Source organism: Cynoglossus semilaevis, chromosome 8 (genome assembly GCF_000523025.1).
Source record: "Cynoglossus semilaevis isolate Cse_v1.0 chromosome 8, Cse_v1.0, whole genome shotgun sequence".
In the NCBI taxonomy this organism is placed as follows: domain Eukaryota; kingdom Metazoa; phylum Chordata; class Actinopteri; order Pleuronectiformes; family Cynoglossidae; genus Cynoglossus; species Cynoglossus semilaevis.
In genome coordinates, this window is record NC_024314.1 from 11,743,860 (window position 1) to 11,766,426 (window position 22,567).

Genomic DNA, 22,567 nt, shown 5'->3' on the forward strand with positions numbered 1-22,567 from the left:
GCTCAAATGATCAGAGCTGGCTTGACTAAAATGTTGAAGAGAAGTTACAAACCTGAACCGAAATCATTGTTAAAAGAGAATTTATTAGAAATGTTCTGCAAAATGGCCACAAAAAAAAGCAAAAATGCAAAAAAACAAGCCATAACATAACTAAATATATCAAATATACCAAAAAATTGTCAAAAATAAGAAAAAACAAGCTTAAAACACCAAATTGTTGCCAACGTTATCATCCCAGACGTTGACCTTTAAACTTAAAACACCAAATTGTTGCTAAAGTTATCATCCCAGACGTTGACCTTTAAAAAGCTGCAGATAAAGTAGAAATGCAAGAGAATGAGTCAGAGCAGCACAGTGTCTTGTAGGTCAGGCGGTGGGTGATGCCTGACATGAGGATGCTGGGAACAGTTCTGTCTCACCCACTGCCTCAGTGTCTAACACTCTCTTCAGCTGAGTTCTCCCATGAAGAAACCTCTCAATAAAAAAACCTGTAGCTAATCACTAGTCAAATCTCAGCTTCCTGTTTGTCACCAGTGATTGGTTAACCTAATAATTTCCACGTTCTTCAGTGGCTCTGTACTTGGCGCTATATTTACTTGTGATGTTTTTCGTCAGTCATATATCTTCGCTAACACTCATCGTCAGATTCGATCTTTACAACTTGGCGCTGCTTTTATGACTAAACCTCACAAGAATTCCCTTTCATCCCAAAGACAACACGAGCTGATTTAGTGTGTCGTCTGAGCTGGAGCCGGGCCGAAGACAAGGTGCTGTTAAATTTCCTCTGGCACTGAGGCTTTCCACGTTGTCACTGCAGACACCGGTGATTTGTTGAAGAGGCTTCTGTAGAGACTGTCAGCAGCTGAGAGCTGATGTTCAACAGCGTGGACGGACGGATGGTCGTCACAACAGAACAGCTTTCTTGGATCTCACTCAGGTTCAAGTGTGGTTGGTGGAGCTTTTTGGTCACACGTAAATCTGAACAGGAGTATTGAACACAGTGTAGTGAGTGGTCTTTGCTTTAGATGTTTTAGGCCTCCTGTGGCTCAGCATTTGAAAAGCAGTTGCTTGTAATTAGAAAGTCGCTGGTTTAAATCCCGGTCCTGGCAGGACAGTGGTGATCTGAGTGATCACCCAAAAGTCCCCTGTGAGTATTTTCCTTTAATACTACAATACAGTACTAGTACAGAAAGAGGCTTCTTTTTCTTCAGACTTGTGGCCACCATTAAAAAGCCTCAGTGTTTTGTTCAAGTACAAAAAAAAAAACCTGTCCCAGTTTTTCTCTCCTACTTTTTATTTTACAGCTCACTTCCCTGAGCAGCACTTGTGGCTTCTGCTGCTCCGCTGCCCGTTTAAGCGTCCAAGTGTGAAAGTCTGTTTGTGTCTGGAGGCGAGAGGGTCTACGTGCCAGGTTCTCATGATGATGGAGCAGGTCCCTGTTTTCTCAGTCTCTGTGTGTGTTACTGTTTATGAGGCACGACATCAGAGTGAGAGGGCTGAGGGATGGAGGAAGTCAATCTCCCCATGCCTGGCTGCACACCACTGTATTCACAGCCACCATCATCACTCTTCCTCAGGTGTGACAGTAGTGTGTGTGTTGTGTGGGTGGGTGGCTGTCACGCTGCTCATGACCCCACTGGGCTGACAGAGGTCGCGCTCTAAGGCGTGAGAGTTTGCTGCGACTGCTTTAGAAAACCAGGTTGGAGAAAAAACAGTAGCATCAGAAATGTGTGTTTGTTTTTGTGTGACTGTCAGCACAGGTACAGTGTGTTCTTTAAAGTGTCTGAGCTGGGCTGTGGAGGAGGGAGCTGTCAGTGGAGGTTCTTCTAACGGGTGGGAGGTTCTGTGTTGGTGTGTTTTTCATGTGACAGCGCTCTTGTGTGTGTCTGTGGTGGCTTCACACACACCTTCACAAAGACAGAACTTTGTAGAACATTGAAACAACCCTTTTTATTCACGGCTTTAACCCTCTTTCAATGAATCTGTCTCAAGGTTTCATTTCTTTTTCTACTACTACCAAGAAAACAAACCAACTTCCTGGTCGTCCCACATGAAAGTAGGAAAAGTCAGTCTCTGAAATGCTCTCCCAAGGTGCTGTAGTTCACTAAGTTTTAATCCCTCTGTGCCAGCGTCACTCTCTGAACAATGATTCTGTAGACACTCAACTATGGAAGAAAAATAATAATATTTTTTAAGGTTGAAGTGATCTAAAGAACCCTGAAATTTGAAGAAATCTTCAAACCTTAGTTATTCCCAACTCCTGATATTTTCTGCCAAAGCAGTCGAGATTCATCACATTTGTATCCAATCATACGTCATCATTTAAACTACTCACAGTTCAGTCAAGTTAACTTCCACTCACTGACTGTAATGCCATTGTGCCTGTGCAACAAAAGGATCAAAGTGACGACGCTATCATGTCAACATTAAGATCACTCACTCACACACACACTCACTCACACACACACACACACACACACACAGACAGCAGAGACACAGTGTCTCCTCACATTTACTGAAAACGTCCACTTGTTTGTGTATGTTTATGTACACCAAACCCCACTCTGTCTGCCCGCCTGTCTTCATCCATCACTATTACAGGAGTTCACACAGACCCTCACACACTGCTGTATGTATGTATGCTGGGATGTGTGTCGACAGTCATGTTGTGACACAGACTCCCCACAGTGTGACCTTTAAGTCCAGGCTGTGTTGCTGGATGTGATCTGGACTCAGACTGGCTGACAGGCAGAAAGAAGAGTTGAGACAACAGGCAAAGGTTCAGCTTGGCGGGGGAAGTCCTCCTTCTCCTGTCTCCATGGCAACAGTCACACCATTCTGACCACATTCCGTCACATTCATAACACCAGTCTCCTTTTTCCCTCTGCCTGTGTCTGCAAAAAACCTCTGCTGGACACTGTGGTCTCCTGGCTTCTGCATGGTGGTGTTAAATGCAGACTCTGTGTCTAACAGGTGTTTCAGCATCACTGCATTAAAGAGAATCAGACCAGACGCAGCAGTATCACTGCAGCACCACCTAGGGTGGCACTTTTAACATGCCATACACATAGCTGTGTTGAATCATTGGAGCTTTGAAAAGTAAGAGTAAGGACTGTACCTAGAGGAGCTTCACTGGAACTTTCCATAATTCTTTAGGGGGCCCTGGGTTCTGGGACTGCGTAGAACATGCAAACTGATCTTGTTGCAGTAAGACGAGACAGAGAGCAGCTCTATGATATTAATCCTTCTTTCTTCAGACAATTTACAGATGATGGAGCAGAAGGTCCTGCAGGAACACTAGCTCAATTTTTCATAAACACCTGATCACTTTCACCGTTTTCCTATGTTAACTTTAACCCACTCCTCTAAATGTCTTTGTTCTGATTCAGACTTTTGTCCAGCTCCTCTGCAGCTCAACGACATCATGTCAGTCATGAGGATTGATCTTGTCAGGAACCATCAGGTGGTTTGTTCTGTCTGTCCTTGATGAATGGACCAGAACCTACATTTCTAATGTCTAATCTCAGGTCTGATCCTGGAACATCATGAATTCTTATGTCCCTTCAATCAATCACAAACTGTCTGACGTACAAATGACTTCTCCTCCAACGGAGCTTCATCTGGGCTGACACAAATCACCTGACGTTTCTCCTCCTCCCCCTCCTTTTGTCGCTCTGTCTAGACTTCCAGTTTACATTGTCACATTTCACTCTGTTCTGAGGCAAAGGTGGGGGGCGGGGGCCAGAAGGAAATGATGTTTGAGACAGGAGGACTCCTCAGGGACAGACACGATGGCCCATCTGAAGCCCACTCTGACACTCTTCACACTACTCCTGTCAATACCTTTGTGGATTTAAAGTTTTAGTTGGTCTGTCTTGAGGTGAGAGGGACTGCCCGGTGGCTTGTCTTTCTGGGTTCTCGGGCCTCCAGGTTAGTTCATTTTAAGAAAGTTCAGAAGTCAGACGCTGGACGTCGGGCTTCTTCTCATTGGTCTATCCTTGATTTGAATGAGAAACATTGAAGTCTGACTCTCACAAATGAATTGAATCTTTTTCTGAAACTCGTGTTTAAGTAAAGAACGTTCTTCACAGCCGTCACACAGGTGTACTTCAACTTGGTCACAGTTCTCTGATAAACGTCGTTAAACTTCAACATGTGCAGAAATAATCTTTGTCGACTTCACCTCTGTTTTCCCATATGGTTTCCTCCTGGTCAGGTCTTGATGCTGATCAACAGTGATGACAGCTTCCTGTCCCAGTTTCTTCCCGCCCTCACCTCCATGAAACAACAGGGTGGTGTCGCCACAGCCTATGTTTGCCAGGACTTCACTTGCTCCCTTCCCATCACTGACCCCGAGGAACTTCGTCGGATCCTGCTGGAAGGGATCACGGACACTCAGAGGGAATGACTGTTAAAGGACTTCACAGGTGGAAAAATTAGACTTTGTAGTAATTAGAGAGCTTAAATCTAAGCTCCACAGGAGGAGCAGAGACACCAGGATGTGACTAGAGCTACACTCTTCAACGCCAGCCTGGTCTTCATGAGCAGCATGAGCTAAACATTACCTCAATGGCAACTTTAACCTTCACAGTGATGTGAGTAAGTCTTTAGACTTTAGGTTTCACCTTGAAAAAAAAACAAATGTACTTTCTTTATTCAAGTATTTCTGAAATCTCAAATCTATAAAAAATTGTTGATAAACCAGTTATACAGTTCTGAAAATGCCCAGTGTGACCGGTGTAACATGGATAGAGTGGTGGGGGATTTCTACCATCATCATTCTACATCTCTAGAACAGAGGCTCAGCCAAACATAAATAACCTAGTAGAAAAATAGAAACAAAACAAAAAACAGTGCTCAACACAGAACCTTGAAGTCTCATCTTATAACAGAAACATTATAGCACAAGAATTGAAAACATCAATGCTTCTCTTGATATTGAACTTTTCACCAGTGTCTTAGTCTTCTTGCAAAAGTTACAGGCAGAATAAAAGTACGTACGTTGCATCTTAATGTTAGATCTCATAGTCTCAGGGTCCCACCAAAACCACAAAGACTGTGATAGTCATGATAAAAACTAAAATGCAATATTTTGAAATGGCGATAAGATCATACTTAAGACCCCAGCTTGAGCGCATTAATGTCTTAGCATTGCTGCATATTAGCAGACTGTAAGATAATTAAATATTATATTTGGTTAAGGAAATTTATATAAGATAACTCATACAAACAGCAGTGGCAGCTTTTTAGCATTTAGACTGTTAGCTTCAAAGTAACTTACAACACACCACACAGACACATCAGTGACCTTTTGGATAATCTCCACCTGCAGTATTTTTTTTTTTTCAGTTTTATCCTTATTCTCTCCTGTTCCCAGTGTTTATTTTTCCACATTTGTGTCACATGGATGTGACAGCACTTGCCTGCATGTCTTGGTTCTGTATGGGTTTATCTTTGTATGTTTTTTGTGTCTGTAGATGTTAAAATTTAAGGAACATGTTCCAACATCCTCACAGAAAAGGACTTTCACATATGTTCTCGTCCTGATCTGTTATCCTTTGCTGTTCTTTGTGCAATTTATGTATAAAATATATCAGAGCAGTGCTCACAAATATGCAGTGAACAACCCCTGAATAATACTGTAGTTATTTCTTTTTTACGCTGCCTCCTGCTGTTTTCCCTATATTTATTTCTCTGTTAAACAGGTTTCTCAGCAATAGTTGGCTTCTATTAGATTTGTTGTATAGTTTTTTTTATATCCTGACTCAAGTCCTTTATTATTCAGAAAATTCAAAAATATGAAAAAACAGTCAGCAAAGAATGATTTAAAATCTTTACTCTGACTTTATAAAGAATTTTGAAGACTCAGCAAAGGTCAAGGCCAAAAAAAAGTTCGAAATGAAATAAAAAATTCTTCAGAGTTTCTTCTGGAAGAGACTGGAATGAGTCCAGTGAAATCTTGGCAGCTCCGTCAGGACTCTGCAGTCCAGAGACTCTTGGTCAGAATTTTAATGTTTAAGAAGGATACCAAGTTCAAGGACGCTGATTGGTTAAAACTAAAATATAATAAAAATCAATGGTAACAAAGCAAATAACTCAAACAATCAACACAGCTAACGCGGATCTAATTAATCGGAAGTCGATTTCCACTCATTCCCAGGCATACATTATGATGTCACACCACCAGCCAATCAGGAGTCAGACAGGTCGGTGTCGCCAAGTTAGTTTGGGGACGCACAGGTGGTTCTGATGACGTATGACCTCGTAAAGAAACGGCAGCTCATCGCTGAGGCGACGTCGGAGAACTTTTTAGTAAATATTTGACTTATTTTAAAAGATGGAATCAAGACTGAAGGTTCCAGACCTCTTGAAGACCAACCTGAGCTCTGTGAGGAACTCTTTTGAAGTCATGGTGGGACCACCGCGTCAAGGAGCGGCGCTACTTTTCAAAGGTGGAACAATTGAACCAAAACAACCGACAAAGTTCAGGAAGTGGTGAGTCCCGTTTAATTTTTCAGGGTCTGAAATTAAATTGGTTATGATTGTGTTCGTCCTCGAATTAATAGTTTTAATGTGGTTTATTTACGGCTTTTGAGTTGTAGTTGCAGTAGGTTAGTTGCAGCGGCGGCTGGCCCATTGAGGGTGTTCGAATGTCTCCTGATATCTTGGAATTTCTTTTGAAAAACATGTTTAATGACTTATTTTGAGTGTGACTGTGTTCAAAATACACCACGAAGTATTATATGTAAAATATAAATCATATTTTTGTGGAAAATTGCTTTCGACTCATCTCGCTCCTAACTTCTTCGGAGCTTCTGGGCCGCCGTCAATGTAGCATCACAGCTACTTAATGAGCTGTTGCTAACACGGGTTATGCTCATAGCGCCAGAAATGTATCCAATCAGCGTCGTCGAAACTGATGGTTTAAGGCTTGTCGCCCGAGCCGAGTCCCTCGGTGACGGAATGGATATGTAAAGTAGCGCACCGTTTCACGTGTTCGGCTTTCCACCTGCAGAACACTAGTGTAACAGTCAACAGCCTTGTGTGTAAAAATGTGTGAATATGATTAAGTAATTTGTTTACATGTTCAGTTTCAAATGCAAAACACGCATGCTTTTTCTTTTTATGTTTAAAAATCCCTCAACTTTTTAATGCTAGCATTAATAATTGCTGTCCCACACCGCACTCAATACTGCACAGCCAGACATAGAACATTTTTCATCAGCCGCCACTACATATATAGAAAAAAAGATAGATACTAGCTTAAAGTTAACATAACAATGATAATATGAATACTTATATGTTTTATTGTTATTATTTATTTGTTAATGTATGTATAACTTACTCATAAACTTCATAGATTAATAATATCATAATTTTTCTGAAAGATGTTCTGACTAGCTGCTTTGTTACAGTCAGCCAGAAAATTCAAATTATAGGCAAAACCCAATGTAGAGACTAGAGCTTGAAATTTAGTCTGACTTCTTACAGAAACTTTGCAAAGGTCAAGGCTAAAAATGTGAAAGGAAATATTGTGATTAAAAAGTCTTTCAGCGTTTCCTCTGGTAGAGACCAGCAGGGGTCCAGCGAGGTCTTGGCTCAACATCTGGCAGCTTCCGCCAAAGAATTTTTCAGGATTGTTCTGTTACAGAAGGAAATCTGAGGGAATTGGTATGATGCTTAATAGCATAAAAATAATAACAATAGTAATTATTTTACCAGCTGTTATTTTTATTATATACTAAAATGTAACAAAGGGTTAGGTACTAATTTTATTTAAAACTGTTTTTGTGCTGGTATCTAAATCCACTTGTTGTAGTAAACAAGTAGTTTTAAAGCATCATACCTGACATTGGAAAGTGTTAGTGATTGTGTGATACGGAAACCCAGAAGGACATTTTTGTTGTATTGATGTTGAGGTTTTTATTGATTTTTACGACAGAGCAGTGAGACACAGCTGAGGACAGTGGTGTTGTAGTACAGCAGTGAAAACATGGAGATGTTAAGTTGCTGTTCCTTCTGGATGGAGGTGTCACGTTTTCTCCTGTGGCTGCGCCCCCCCTCCGCCCCCCCGACCACCACTTCCTCCTCCTCCCGCTGTTTCGCTTCCACAGCCTGGAGCAGGAATCCTGGGAGACAAACTCCCTCGCCTCCATCTGTCTCTCCACCCAACATACACACTCTCACACATACACACCGCCTTACCAGCGCACACCTTCTGACGACGGTACGGTCGCAGACACACACATACACACACAGTCTGTTTTACCTTCATTTGTCTACTGCAAGAGGAGAACACACAACGTTGGGTTTCTTCCCCTTACGATTCTTATTTTTAGCACAAAAAGAAAGGAAAGAGAGAGGGAGGGAGAGAGAGGCTGCTGGCACACACTCACAGTGGAACTTTCCAGAGAACATCCCATAATACACTGAGAGACAGAACACGTCCCTATAAAATGCCAGCTTGTGCTTTTTCAGTTATTCTGGAGGATTCCGTGAGTCTTCAAGCAGTACTGTGTTGTCCTTGTGAGGAACATGGCACCGAGGTTTAAACAGGAAGTTGTTGGGGTTTTTTTTAATGACAGGCGTTCAGCTGCTGTCATCCAACTACCTGGTGGTGGTTGAAAGTCTCCACCAGTCTGAAGACATAGCTGCAGTAGGCTCATGTCATGAAGTTCTGCAGAGTGACTTCTCTCAAGTGATTTCTGGTACTCCCTCTGTAGGCAGAGTATTTTTGCAAATACCTTCAATCAACTACTTTTTATCCACCTTAGGTCACTTAGCTGACATCACAGAGTTTATCCCAAGTTTTGTCAAACATTCTTCCACACTCCCAGTAATCAGCCAAGGGGGAGAAGGGAGGAGGTGAGGAGAGGGGGTGGAAGTTCTTAATCTCACCAATGGCAACGAGTCAAGTTGAGCTGGCCCTGGCATTAGGGTTACATTTATGTCTGACATTCAAATAATGCATTGGTTCAAGGTTTTGTTTCTGTAGGTACTGATTGTTTTCCACAATTGTGTTGAGTCCTCCATGTTTTTTAGACACAGTGTTTAGTTAAACATAAGCATTATCTAGCTATTTTTGGCCTAATGTTTGCTTTTCTATATTGTTGTTGTTGTTGTTATGCCAACCTTGAGCTTTTAAGGCTATCTATCTGTATTGTTGTTGTTGTTAAGCCAACCTTGAGCTTTTAAGGCTATCTATTATTTATTTTGTTTTTTTTATTACATTGTCTATCTTACCGGTACCTGGCTCGTTATTTATTTTTAGTTTTGCTTCTCCGTGAATTGTATTTGCTGCAGATTATAAAAATGTCTCTGAATTACAGTAGTCAATGTGTTTCCTACCATAATTATTTGCAGTTTTGACAATATACTCCACTGTCAGTATCTCATCCATCCAGTATGTTGGTTTTTGCCCTGACCCCAATTCTCTCTCTCTCTCTCCCTCTCTCTCACTCAATCTCGCTCTCCCTGTAGACACATACGGTATACAGACACACACACATCAACACACTTGCCCCCCACCCCCACCCCTTTAACTCACTTTCCTCCTCCCTATTAATTATTCAGATGAGCTGCATGGACTAAATTCTCATCAGCTGACCAGATTAACAGTTGACCTCAGATAACCTCTGTTCATTATGGAGAAATAAACTTCAGGTGTTTTGGTCCAAGCCTTTAGTGGATGATCACCAGGGGAGGGAGTTAATGGGGGTGGTGAGGTGTGGTCTCATAGACCTGCCCATTATTTTCCTTCCCCTTCAGAAGTTAATACTGAAATAATCCCAGGACTGAAATTTTAGTAGAATTTAGAAAAAAAAGTAGAATTTTTACTTAAACCCTAAAGATATGTGAAGTCACACACCTGTTGGGGTTGATTGTGGTGTTTTATACCTTACATGTCTAAAATCATGGGCCTGTCGGGCAAATTATGATACTAATACTGGCTCTACAAATATAGCCATTTGATTTGTATCTACTTCTTGGATTTCTTTGTTATTTGTGGTTGTGTCTAATGGTAGCTATTTAAGTTTTAATTAATGCTGATTTACTACCACACTTTTACCTACAGTATTCCTGTTAATTATACAGTAAGTAATTAATATTGTGGCCAATTTATTATTTAGTTTGTTTACTTCTGAGTCATTGTAAAATTGACCTAATTTTTGGCTAAGGTTAAGCTCATCTTGAATTTTTTAAATTGTAAATAACTTCTACACTAGTAATATTTTCTGTCTTTTTTGGCTCATATGTCAAAAATAATGGACATGTTAAAACTGTCTTGGTGTCAGAGGACATTAATATAGACAGTGTCTCACACTCATATGAAAGTGTCTCCTGGTGCACAGCATGTTTCCTCTTCACCTTCAGGTCTGAGGTCATGTGAATTAAATGACATCATCTGAAAAAAGTACATATTCATTCACAGTATTTTCTAGGACAGTTGCTCTTACATGAAAAAAAAAACAATATTTCAAACAACAATTGCTCAGTTTTCCGTCTCAACAGCTTCAACCATCCCATTTCTCAAATGACTGCTTCTTCAATGTTCAGCTTATTTAGTGAAAGAGAAACACTCAGTAAACACTCAGGCTTAGCAGATTTAATTTTCAGAGAGGAACTTTGCCAAAATCAGGAAATAAAAATAGGACACAAAGACCCTCGGCTGGAACTTAGATGAGTTTTTTTTTTTCAACAACCGGTTAACTATGAGTTATTGCTATTTCCTTTTTGATGTTTTGCTGTGTTATTTAATCCATTCTTTCATTCATGTTTTGTTGAGTTCAAACTGGACCAACGCTATCAGTTGGACAAGATTGATATTGGTTTTTCTTAAATAAAAATGTTGCTAGGTTAATGGAAAAGATAAATGTATCGTATTGGGGATTGTGGTCAGCGTTCTTGCCTTACAGCAAGAGGGTCACTGGTTTAATACCCAATGGTTTTGCTGTGTTCTTTGTTTAACCTTTAATTCATGTTTTTTAGACTAACTATAAAATAAAATTAAGGTGGGAAAAATACTGTTTTTACATTTATAAAGCATTTTGCATAGTAAAGGAGTGAAGTGTACTCTTGCCTTACTGTAAGAGGGTCACATTTTGATTCCCATTGCCAGTTGTTTATCTTTCATTATAGGCTCTACTAGCCATAACAAAGAGTAAGTCCTAAAGATTAATGAATGAAAAAGTGAAGCTACTAATTAATAACATTGTTTGCATGTGTGAGTCAGACAGAGACAGAATTAGCAGGTGACATGTTCTCATATAAAAAAGGAAATACAATTAAAAAAATACATATTGCTGTAACCTAGGCTCCTATGGTTTCTAGGCAGTAGGAAGGAAACCGTCTGTTTGACACCAGTGATTTGTTTTATTGCCCCCGTTCAGTCACTTGCCCTGAACGTTATCATATAGTCTTTTCATCTTCTACTGTTGTTTTGTCTTGTATCCAGCTGCTTGGCGGCACCATAAAGCTGCCCCGTGTATGAAGTACTGCTCCAGTAGTAGTATTATTAAACAATGTGAGCACACATTCTGTTATTCCCCCTGAGAGCAGCAAAGAAATAAGTCCCAGGAACAACAACACTCATGGAATCCTACAGTTAAACCTACTGTATCTAAGGTTGTTGTTTGAATTGAAACCAGTTTTTGGTCTATGTGGAAGATGACTGGGCTGAAATCAAAGATTTGCTGGTTGTTGTTTGCAGGATCAAAGCTGAACAGCATCCTTAAATGGTAGTTAGGTTAATAACAGAGTTCAGTCTGGTTATCATCAGGTTTCTGAAGACAGGTTTCAGTTCAATTCAGTTTCGCCATCCTTTTCAAATCACTTTCAAATTCACAGCCAGGCAGAGTTTAATTAGAGTTGGTATTGATCAGAGTTTTCTTTCGGTGAAATGAAGGGTCTTTATAAATGTTACATTAATGCAGCTTGTGCAGCAGTTCACACCAGCGTGTTGACATGAAAATGTAAAAAGACATCACCACACAGGGGGAAAATTTATTTCATATTTGTTTTAAATTCACGTCAAAACAGAACATCATAAATCATTGTGTTCTGCTGTTAGTGTTTGAAAAAGTCCTGAAATGTCTGGACAGATACAGCGTCTTTGTCAGTTTATGATATTTATTTAAAAAGACAGCAGAAATACGAGGCTGCCTGTATCTGCCCTCAGCTGCTAACAGGCCGAGATACAAGGGTGGGGGGAAAAGTGGGTGAAGCAGAAACATGGGAGAACTGATCAGCATTTTATCAGAGCAACAGAGTGAACACACACTCTTTATCTTCCTCCTTTGCCGCTCCGCACTGAGATTCATCATGTCCTGTCGGACCCAGGTTTTTGAGGTGGGGATGGTGATAACTAGAGCAGAGGAGGCTGAGAGGGAACGGGGCAACTAGTTCATCATGTTAGCCCAGTTAGATGAAGGCAGAGAGAGGACGAGGATGCTCATTAAAGTCCTCCCTTCTTCACAGGACTTCTCGTCCCGCTCTTACTCAGCATCAGATTGACGTCACAGTTGATTAGTGAAACAGGTATGGACTCAGAAGGATTGGATAAATATAGGGTCCCTATATTGTGGGACAAAAGTTCTGATAGGATGATGTTCTGGGGTCAAAAAGTACCATATACAGCCTGTGGTTTTCAAAATGTGAGGTGAACCCCCCATAGGGGCGCTCCAGAGCAATGTGTTGGTGCTGTAGACAAGAAAAAAGAAAATAGGTTGTGTAATGTTGTTGAGTCCAACCCCTCTGGGTCCGAAGACAAATGTACTCCGAACTCAAATGTGACTCTATTTTATTCACGTTTGGATTTACTCGCACAAATCCAAGTCTCCACACCCGTCCTCATGTCCCAGGCCTTGACATTTGCTTGACATTTGGTGACATTTGTGGACACAAGTAAACGGACAGATTTGAGGGGTTTGTCTAAAAAAAAAAAGTAAAGGGCATGTCAACTGGACGATGCCATCTGTTCTCCATGGCTCCAGGACTGAGGTGAAGTGCATTGTGGGCCAGTGTGATGATGGGGATCTATGCAGTCTCATGTCTAAGAGTCTAGTGGATGTAGTGGATTGGTCCACGACATCATCATGTTTAGATGATTGGTTGTACATTAATACAATTTTTTTAAATTTAAAACCATCTGAGATATCACCCATAATTCTTCACTGCACATGTTGCAGTCAGAGACCCACAAGGACGCAGGCCCCACTGTGTTTTTGACTCCCAGATTTCTTTTATTGCTGCACACAACAAAGAGGAGGCAGCATCTGGTCTCACTCCACCAACATTTATTGACTGCTGCAACAAAGGTCTTGGGTTCTTGTTATAATCTGCTCCAGTATTTGCTTTTAATTCAGTAGAAAAACCTAGTGGCAGGAGTCACACGGCACATCAATCCAAAAATTGGTCACAGAACCAGCTGTAAACTGGGTTCTACAAAAAACAACTTTCTCTATCTATGCATTCTGGTTGGTAGAAGGGTTTAGAGATTATATCTCTTTATTCCAACATTGTGGGTGATGCCATTGAAGTAACTTCATAATGACAGCAGGAAACCAACACCTATATCTACCCAAGCCACTGACTGGTCGATACATTGAGTTTTTGGGGAAATTTTACTTGAATTTCTCGTTATTGTTATTCTGTCTCTAAGTTCTTTTATTGAAGCTATCATATGCAAGATTGTCTTAAAAACCTTACCACCTAAGCTAGCTTATTAATCACAACGTACTAGCACAACAGTAAATTCCCGCTATTATGCTAGTTTCTTGCAGAAATAGCAGAATGAAGTCATGTGTAGTTGAACAGTGTGATGGCCGGACTTTATTTTATTTTAATGTATTTGTTGAAATACATGTAGTGAATTCATCACCTCACACCTGTGGGACTGTTTATGCATTTGCATCAGGTTCCATGTTGTGTCTAACATCTTTATCCCTCTTTTTGGAGAAGCACAGTTGGGCCACCCTGCTTTGTTCCCTCAAAAATCACCACGGCTGAGCTCCACCACACAGAAGCACGGCACAAACAGTCAAAGCAAATACAGGCTGCTTCACAGATGGAACGGGGCATGCCTTTAATTAATATTCCATAGAAGCATCAAAGGAATTTTAGTTCACTTTTAAAATACTGCAGAACCACAGCTACTGCTACTGCTACAGTCTGGCCCACAGTTGGATCATGTGTACGTCATGATTGCAGAAATAATTTTAATTGTAGAAAGGTTAATGTACCATAGCATTGCATGCAAAGCGCCGTACTAGATTCCTTATCAGCATCGGATCACCTCAAAGCAACATTCCTCCTACACTGTCAGTGAAATTGCAACCAGCCAGGACTTCCCGGATGGAAATGATATTAAGAGATGCTGTATGACAGACGCAGAGACGGAGTGTTATTGGTCACATATGCTGTTTCAGCCACACTGTAACCGAATGGCCATTAGACGCTGGGCTCTGCTGGAATCCTAAACTGTTCTCCACTGACTCACAGAGGAAGGGATCACGGCTCAGACTGAGGAACAGTGATAGACACCCAGATTAGAAAAAGGTGGGGTAGTTGCTCCAACATAGAGCCTACTTTTTTCAAACAACAAGGCATGGTAAAATATATTGAATTATATTAAAATGCTCTTGTTAGCTGTACTGTAGGATTTCCATTGGGTTGACAAATAAAGATCATGTGAAGTAAACTAAAACAATTTGTTCTTTACGATCAAAGTTAAATCCTGGTTGAGTTGCGTGTGTCTCACTGATGACACACTGCTACAGGTTCAAGTCCCTTTTGTGCCTTTGTTGCTGCTCTTGCAAAATCAGTGAGGGTTGTTTTCACACAGAAGACGTAGCAAATACCTACTAATTAAATCTGAACCCCGGTGCGATTTACCGTCTCAGTTTCTCCTCCTGCTCAGATGCAGATGTAAGAACTGTGATGGTCTGTGAGCAGCTCAGGGTATTGATGATTTGGTTACTGCTACATCTAATTGACTGCCTGCTGTGCTATGCAGCTGCAATAGATTTGTAATGAGAAGACATTCTGTAGCTGGTGCAGACGAATTCACTTCATTGGACGGAATTCACTGGAGCTTTGCTTATCAGCACAAACAAAATGTGGTAATTCAGCTTTTATTGAAAATGTTCACATGCAGTTTAAACAGTGTAAATGATTATTCCACTTGATTCCTTTCTGCTTTGCTAACGTAGCATTATTAATACTGTAAAAGGCTCGTACTACATGTACATTGTTGCTGCCAGGTTCTCCAGGAATATATTAAACATGAATATGAATATATGCAAATTAGGAAGGAGTCTTTAATGTGATCCCTGCAGACTGCTGCCTAAACCACTATTTACAAAATAATGTTTTGCATATGCAAATAAATGAAGCTTAGGACAAAACTTACATCAAAAACCTAAAAGCACAAGATCAGGAAACTCCAATCAGAATGAAATCAAATACATATCATGGTGTGTTTTGCCATACAAAGTGAATCACCATGAAAAGTTCTGAATGTACAGTATCTGACAAAGAAACTAAGAGCTGCTAATAGGAAACTACATTGTCAGGAGACAATTGAAAATTTACTGTGACAGGCTTACAATTTAATTGCCCACCAAGGAAATCATGAAAAAACATATTACCTCCATAGGAAAATGGCTAAAAGCTTAGCTTTAGTTTTAAAAGAGTGCAAATGTTCTAAGAATAAAATATTTATTTGTCTGCAATATTTATACAGTAGAAAGAAACTTTTGAAAAGGTTAGAGATCACGTGAATAAAACAAAATATTTAAATAATGATTTAATCTAATTTGAACAATGTCTTCTTGAACAATGTCAGTCTTACCCATAATGCATTACGTCATGTGATAATCAGTTCTATTTAATGACACAATCAAAGCCTGAACATTAAGCTCATGGTAAGAATGTCACATCTGCAAACAGCTTTTCCAGCTCCCGGCCTGTAGAAATGAGATTGATAAAGTGCATGTGGAATTCCTCTTTGATGAGACATGAAAACCCCAAACAGCAGTGTGACCACAGAGAACATGGAGAAAAGCTGCACATGGTTTTCCTGCTGGACGTCTAACAGCAGTGAGCAAACACTTCCGTGGCTTCTTGCTGTTGTGGCCGTAACGCTCACCAGACTGGAGCTGAAGCCTAGCCAGACTGTGGGAAACAAACAGAAACACACACTCGCGAAATAATAATGTTCAGTGATCACTTCATATTGACATAAGTCATTCCCTACATCCCAGCACTTAGAAAGGTAGGCCTAATCTTAATCTGTACACTAGCTCTTCACGGCACCATCATGCTAATCCTAATTGTGGACAAAATTTTAACCTCAAAATAACCTTTAAAATCAGATTTAGTAAACAGACAGGCAAAATGTCCCCATAAGTTAAAGTTTCCCCAAAACAAAGGTATTTTACCTAAAACATTCCTGTAAAGTGAACCCAAACATGACTTTTGGTGTGAAGTGGAATCTGGATGATGTTGATTCATTTCATAAATGGTCTGATTTTACTCACTAACACTCACTAATTTCACTCAGGTGTCTCCATCAGCTTTGTCAACTTTTATCATTATGTCTTTGTCGTGTGTAGAGAGCTGTGTTAGAATCTGTAGAATAACTGAAGGATTCTTTGAAAGGAACTGAATTTCAGGTTTTGACCTGGTGCCAAAGAATTCGACAAAGTAGAAATTGATTGTTGGAAACAGATCATTCAGAAGCTTAAGACTCAAATGAAGGATTTGGTTTTTTTTATTGTTCTTGTGTGTTTGTTCTTATTTGTCTCTGACTGTACCTTGTATACTGTAGACCTGCAGGTATTAAAACGTGTCAGTAAGAAGACTCCACATGCCAGTGAACCCACACTGACACTGATGGAAACTTCAGCCCACAGAAATACATACATATGAACAGGGATCGTGTGTAAAGCAGCCTTTTCCATTTTTTTTTTAAACATAGTATGTTTCTTTTCTCCTTTTTCTATTTCACTTTCCCTTCATTCAGATAATTCAAAACACCCACCACAACCATCTCGCCAGTGGAAATATTGATCTTCCTTCCAGTCACTCATTTGGGTTTGGGAAATGGCTGAAGACAAATGTGCCGGGCTGCAGCCTTTTATTTAATCTCACATACAGCACAGAGCTGACTGCTGTTTGCTAATGTGCAGAGTGGAAATATGACGATTCAGTGAAACTTGGCATCAAAGCCAAGGCCGCTGAGAGACTTTTTAATCACACACGGGACACAAACGCCCTCATCTGTTTTCTCCCTTATGATGAAGTGGAATTAGTTTTTGACTGAGGCTGAGGTGAAGGAGGATAAGTACATTCACTTGATCCCACAGTGTGTGTGCTGTGTTAGCCCTCAACTTTCCTCTGTTTATACAAATACTTTTTCAAAGTGTATATTTTCCTCTGGAGAGCCTCGACGCTGGCCCTCACCCACTTTGTAATTCTCTCTTCTTTTTTTTTTTGAGGGTCTGATTAGTGTGTTTTCCTCAGAGTGAATTCCTAGTATCTGCCCGTTTTGTGTGTGTGTGTCAGTGTATGTATGTGTGTGTTGATGTGTGACAGACAAGCCCAACAGGCTGCATGTCAGAGACAATTGGCAGGTAGCATCTGGGGATTATTTCAGGGGTCAGAGGTCACGGAGGCCACATGCAGTGTCACCTCACCTTATTAGTGCTCGTCACCATAACAAGGGAATCCAACAGGGAATCCTCTCAGACAGATGTTGTACAAGTACAAAAGTGTAGGCTAGAAGTTTCAGTGGGAAACAAACTTTGAGGAGTCTGAGAGATTATTTCATAAGGTTTAAACACTTTTTCAAAACAGTTGGTGTTGGTAACAGTTGTTTATACAGCTCCAAGTGTGGAAACTGACATTTAGTGGATTTTGAAATACCTTTACAAAATCAAATATTTTACTGCAGAAAAATAATGACCAACAGGTTCCAAAATATGGCGATTATTAAAATTATTTAATTTAAATATTGCAAAACAATTAGACTGCAAAGATTTGTTTCAAATGAATCTTAACAGTATTATTACACAACTACTTAAGATAGAATGTATGTTTAATATATATTGCATGTTAATGTTTTTGTGGAGGATCAAAGACAATGATCTGTTGAAGCTCTGAAGCCTTAAGATCCTGGCAATAAAGGAACTTGTTAAAGTTATGTTTCCCACTTTTGTCGTTGTAGATACAACAAACTGTTTATTTTTCTCTTGTTTGTTCTAATTTCCTTTTTCCACCTCTAAGCCCCTGGATTCAGGATGATGCAGCAGTTTTCAGCATCTGTCTTATCTTGTGACTCATTTACCCCCCGGGCTTCCCTGAACCAGACTTTGAGAATGGAGAAATGACACGATGGCAAATCCATGGCTGTCAAACAGGCACAAGAGTAGAGTCTATTTTTCTACCTCTGCAGTAGACAAGACCCTGGGTGTTTAGGAGTTAGGAGATAGATTAAGGGGTTGATGTGAGAGGTCGGGGCATGTTAAAATTAAACAGATTGGTTAGTTAGTTAGTTAGTCAGTCAGTCAGTCAGTCAGTCAGTCAAATAATTAACATTGTGTTCTCCTTACATTGAGGAATGTGGTTCATGGGTAGTCTGTCTGTCAATACCTTCAGCCTGTGGGTAAAATCAATGCTCATGATCTTTTCTTTTTTCCCCTGTTCCTGTGTAAATGAACACAGACAGCCTTTAACCCACATACTGTAAACACACTCTGACATTCACCCAGTGATTATCTCCCACGTCCTGTCTGGCAACATCAGTCACTATAACCTCACAATCATGTTAAACACATAGGCTAAGGTTTGTTGTAGATACGGCACAAGAACAGTCAAAGGGTTGATCTGGGTTTTTAGTGATAACAATATTTAGTTTCACGATACCTTATCGATATTCTACAGCACAATGTCGATTTTCTTATTAACAATTAACTGTCAAATATTAATGGTGTTGGTTCATTTTATTAATTTTATGTAGATCCATCTCTTCCCATTTTAGTAACCTGACCTGATACGAGGACATATCTAGTTACGAGTGCTCAACTGAGCACCATTTTTCTAGCCAAATTTGAAAATCCGGTGCATACTGGTTCATGCATCAGGTTAATTCATCTAGCACAGACAGGTTTATGCAAGAGTGATAAAGATTAAAGATAATAAGTTTAATAAAATAATAATAATTTTAATAAATGTGTATATATAATCCTTCTCCTACATTTAGTAGCCCTGACAGTGAGCGTTGTCTCGCTCACTGTCCATCACCGGGTTATTTTACCCACTTTTATAACAATCATTTAAAATGTTTTCTTAATTATTATTTTATATCACCAATATATTTGTTTATACCTATGTTCTTGATGTTTCGATAGCAGGGAAATTAACAGTATATTTCTTGGGGGCTTGGTTTTTAGTTTTTTCTATGTATATACCAGTGGATGAAGACACAAGTGCTGTTGTGGAACGGATTAAACTTGGGATTCCACTGTATATCGCAATGTATGGTATCCTTGACCCTGTATTGTGATACGTATGATGTTGTCAGTCTCTATAACATTCAGAACCACGTCCTCAGGGTTGTTGTCTTAGAACGTGTTACTTATCCCAGTAGAATTACTCTATTACAGTTCTTCACATGTGGAACAGTGGACTGTCTCCACATGACCCCACTGCATGCCGTGTAAGACCACTGGCTCCAAAGTAAAGGGGGTCCCACAAAGCTCCATGTTATTCCAGGGACAGCAGCTTGTCCTTGGTTGACTCGCTGAGACCCTCAGTGGGAGTTTTCAGCTCTGTGGGAGCCCACACTGACGGAGCTGGAGGACGCTCAAAGAGGAGCAGAGATGAAAGAAGGAGGCAGAGGGGAGAAGCGCTGAGGGCTCCTTCTGTTTTCTCCCCCTCCACCCTCTCCGTCTCTCCTTCATCTTCTACGTTTCTAGGTCTTTGCTCTGTCTCTGTAACGTTGTGTTGAAATAGCTGCTCCGTGTTATCGGTTTATTATTGTTGAATGAAGATGAGGTTTTAATTAGACTCAGAATAGAAGGGGGCGGCAGCGTTGCAGCGTCTATCTGTTAGTCATCAGTTACATCATTTTCAACTTATTCTGCTTGTTTAAGTCCTAATTAATCTGCTGCTGCTTCTTTTTATCTTCTTCAGATATCTCCTTCTCTCCACAGACCATCTCCTTCTTTGGTCCACCTTACCGCTGCTCCTCCTCCACCTCCTCTTCTTCTCTCTTTCTCCCTGCATCTTTTTTACCTCTACGTCATTAGAGGCGTATAATTTATGAAGTGTTGAAAATGTTCCTTTTCTGAGCAACTCTGCTTGGTAACCAAGGTTACCAACATGTGAATTTGTACCAAAAGGAATGAAGTTTTGCATCTTTGTGTAGTCTGAGAGCCTGGTGTTTAACATATTTCAATTTTTGTGACTGATATCGACATCCGCACACACACACCAAACACACAATTGGACAGATTGCATGAGTCACGCACAGTGTGTTGTATTCCTGTATTTTTATTTATATTTTGGAGGAGAGAGGATTGCATGTGGGGCTAAAATAAACTGACACGCTTCCTTCTTTTTAATTCATCGTGCAGCAGATAAATAGAAAAGTCAGGCTGGAGGCACTCGCATCTGGCTGCCAGAACCTGGTCCAGCAGCTTCGTCCAACTGTGTGTGACTGTGTGTTTTGCAAGTGTGTGTGTTGACTGTTTCTATCATGCAGACAGGGAACAGTCCATTCAAACACCGACAGGAAGTAATGTGAATATCACATGATGCACACAATGGTAGTCAAGATTATCGTTGAGTACTGATTCACCGCTGGTTCCTCAATAAACACAGAAAACGCAATTTAATACAAACAACGTATGGTCTCCATCACAAGTCCTTCAAACTCTGAGACAAATGTTTTCCCTGAAGAACTACATATTTTTAATCTTTAAATCTGAACTTTTGGCATAAAGAGAGTGGGATTTTTTTATTTTAAATTCCACAATGTTTTGCTGTTTCAACTCTTTGACCTTTGCATTGACCTCACTTTGACCCCAAGGTGTTTTAGCAGAAGCTATTTTTCTTTTCATTTCCACCATCTAGTTTTCGTGGTCTTTAATGTTTAAATCTAAATATTCGAGGAGTCACCTTTAGGTGACACTGTACAGTAGCAGGCTGTCCAGACGAGGAAAACATAAGATCTCTCTTCAATCTCCTATTGGTTCAGACATCAATCATCACCTTTGAAGGAAAAGTGATCTGATGAAGGTTAGTGATATGTCGTTGCCATTTCCTTAGGTTTTATGGACTTAATGTTAAAATCTAAATATTTTGAGCCGAAAGAGTGAAAGAGTATTAGTTCTTCATACAGGAGATGAATAATTGACCAGGTGTAGAATTAGCCTGTTGTCTATTTCTGCACTAGTAGCAGAACAACAGGCGGACAGAAGGAGGAGGGATGGATGGTAGGTAGATTCAGGGGCTGAAAGATGAATGGATGACGGGCGGGTGGATGGATGGATGATGTTATGGATTGATGACAGATGGATGGGAGGTTGATAGACGCATACAGTAAGTGGACAGATGAAAAGAAGATGGCTGGATGGATGAGTCTTCTGTGTTGTCTCATCTCAGCAGTGCAGTAAACTGTCCCACCGCTCAGGTCCGAGCCTGAGGACTAACATTGAGGGTGAAGTTTTTTCATGAGTGTGTGTGTGTGTGTGTGTGTGTGTGTTCTCTTGCAGTAGCCTGCAGTACAAACACCATTCATCAAACCGGTTCCAAACCCTGGCACTCTGCACTGAAATGCTGGCATTTTCTCCCTGGTTATGAATTATAAATGCACAATTGTATTTCTCATAACAAATAATGTTATTTTGAAGTCTCTCTCTTTCTTATATATAAATAAATAAAAATCTGCTTTAATCAATGTATGTGGAGCCCTCAGAGAAATCAGTCCTAACAAGGTCAGGTGCTCATAGTCTCACTTTTTCTCCCCTTTGTCTCCCCCCGTGTTAATATGCAGGTGTGTTTTTTAGGTCATGTGTTCACGTGTGACTCTCAGCTATGTGTAAACAGCTTCAGTGATTAATACGTTCTCCGACTGCTGCAGAAGATCCTCATCGATTCTCCTGCTCCCAGATCAATGATCATGCACTGTAACCGAAGGGAAAGGGTGTCACTGTATTTTTAATACAATGTTGCTCAGATCTGCAGATAGAGAGGTGAGAGCCGTGCAGTGTAGAGACACGTGACAACTAAAGGACGACTAGTTGCTCAGCCAGAGGCTCCAGCTCTGACTGAACCAGCTGTTGGTTCTCTCTCTCTGTGTGTATGTGTTAGCCCAAGACAGATGGCCCGAGGAAACACCTTCCCCTAGTGGCCACCAGTGTTCATGTCACACCATGTCTCAAGGGTCCATTAGGTAGAGCAGAAAATAAAATGTGATTATTTATTTGGTATGGAAATAGAATCCTTTACTTTTATCCTTCAGTTACATTTGGAATCTTTTTTTCCAGGTGTGAATTTTGGAAAT

General features: G+C 40.3%; 2 protein-coding genes across 2 annotated transcripts in view; both read left to right on the forward strand.

Moving 5' to 3' along the window:
* spata20 (spermatogenesis associated 20) overlaps nt 1-5,626 on the forward strand; it is a 31,030-nt gene extending 25,404 nt beyond the window's left edge. Inside the window, exon 16 of the mRNA XM_008314783.2 lies at nt 4,217-5,626. Coding sequence (XP_008313005.1) covers nt 4,217-4,408 — 192 coding nt within the window. The 3' untranslated portion in view covers nt 4,409-5,626. The remainder of the gene's footprint in view (nt 1-4,216) is intronic.
* Nucleotides 5,627-5,739: 113 nt separating this feature from the next.
* cacna1g (calcium channel, voltage-dependent, T type, alpha 1G subunit) overlaps nt 5,740-22,567 on the forward strand; it is a 193,960-nt gene continuing 177,132 nt past the window's right edge. The window contains exon 1 of the mRNA XM_025057946.1: nt 5,740-6,495. The gene's annotated coding sequence lies outside the window, so the exon portion shown is untranslated. The remainder of the gene's footprint in view (nt 6,496-22,567) is intronic.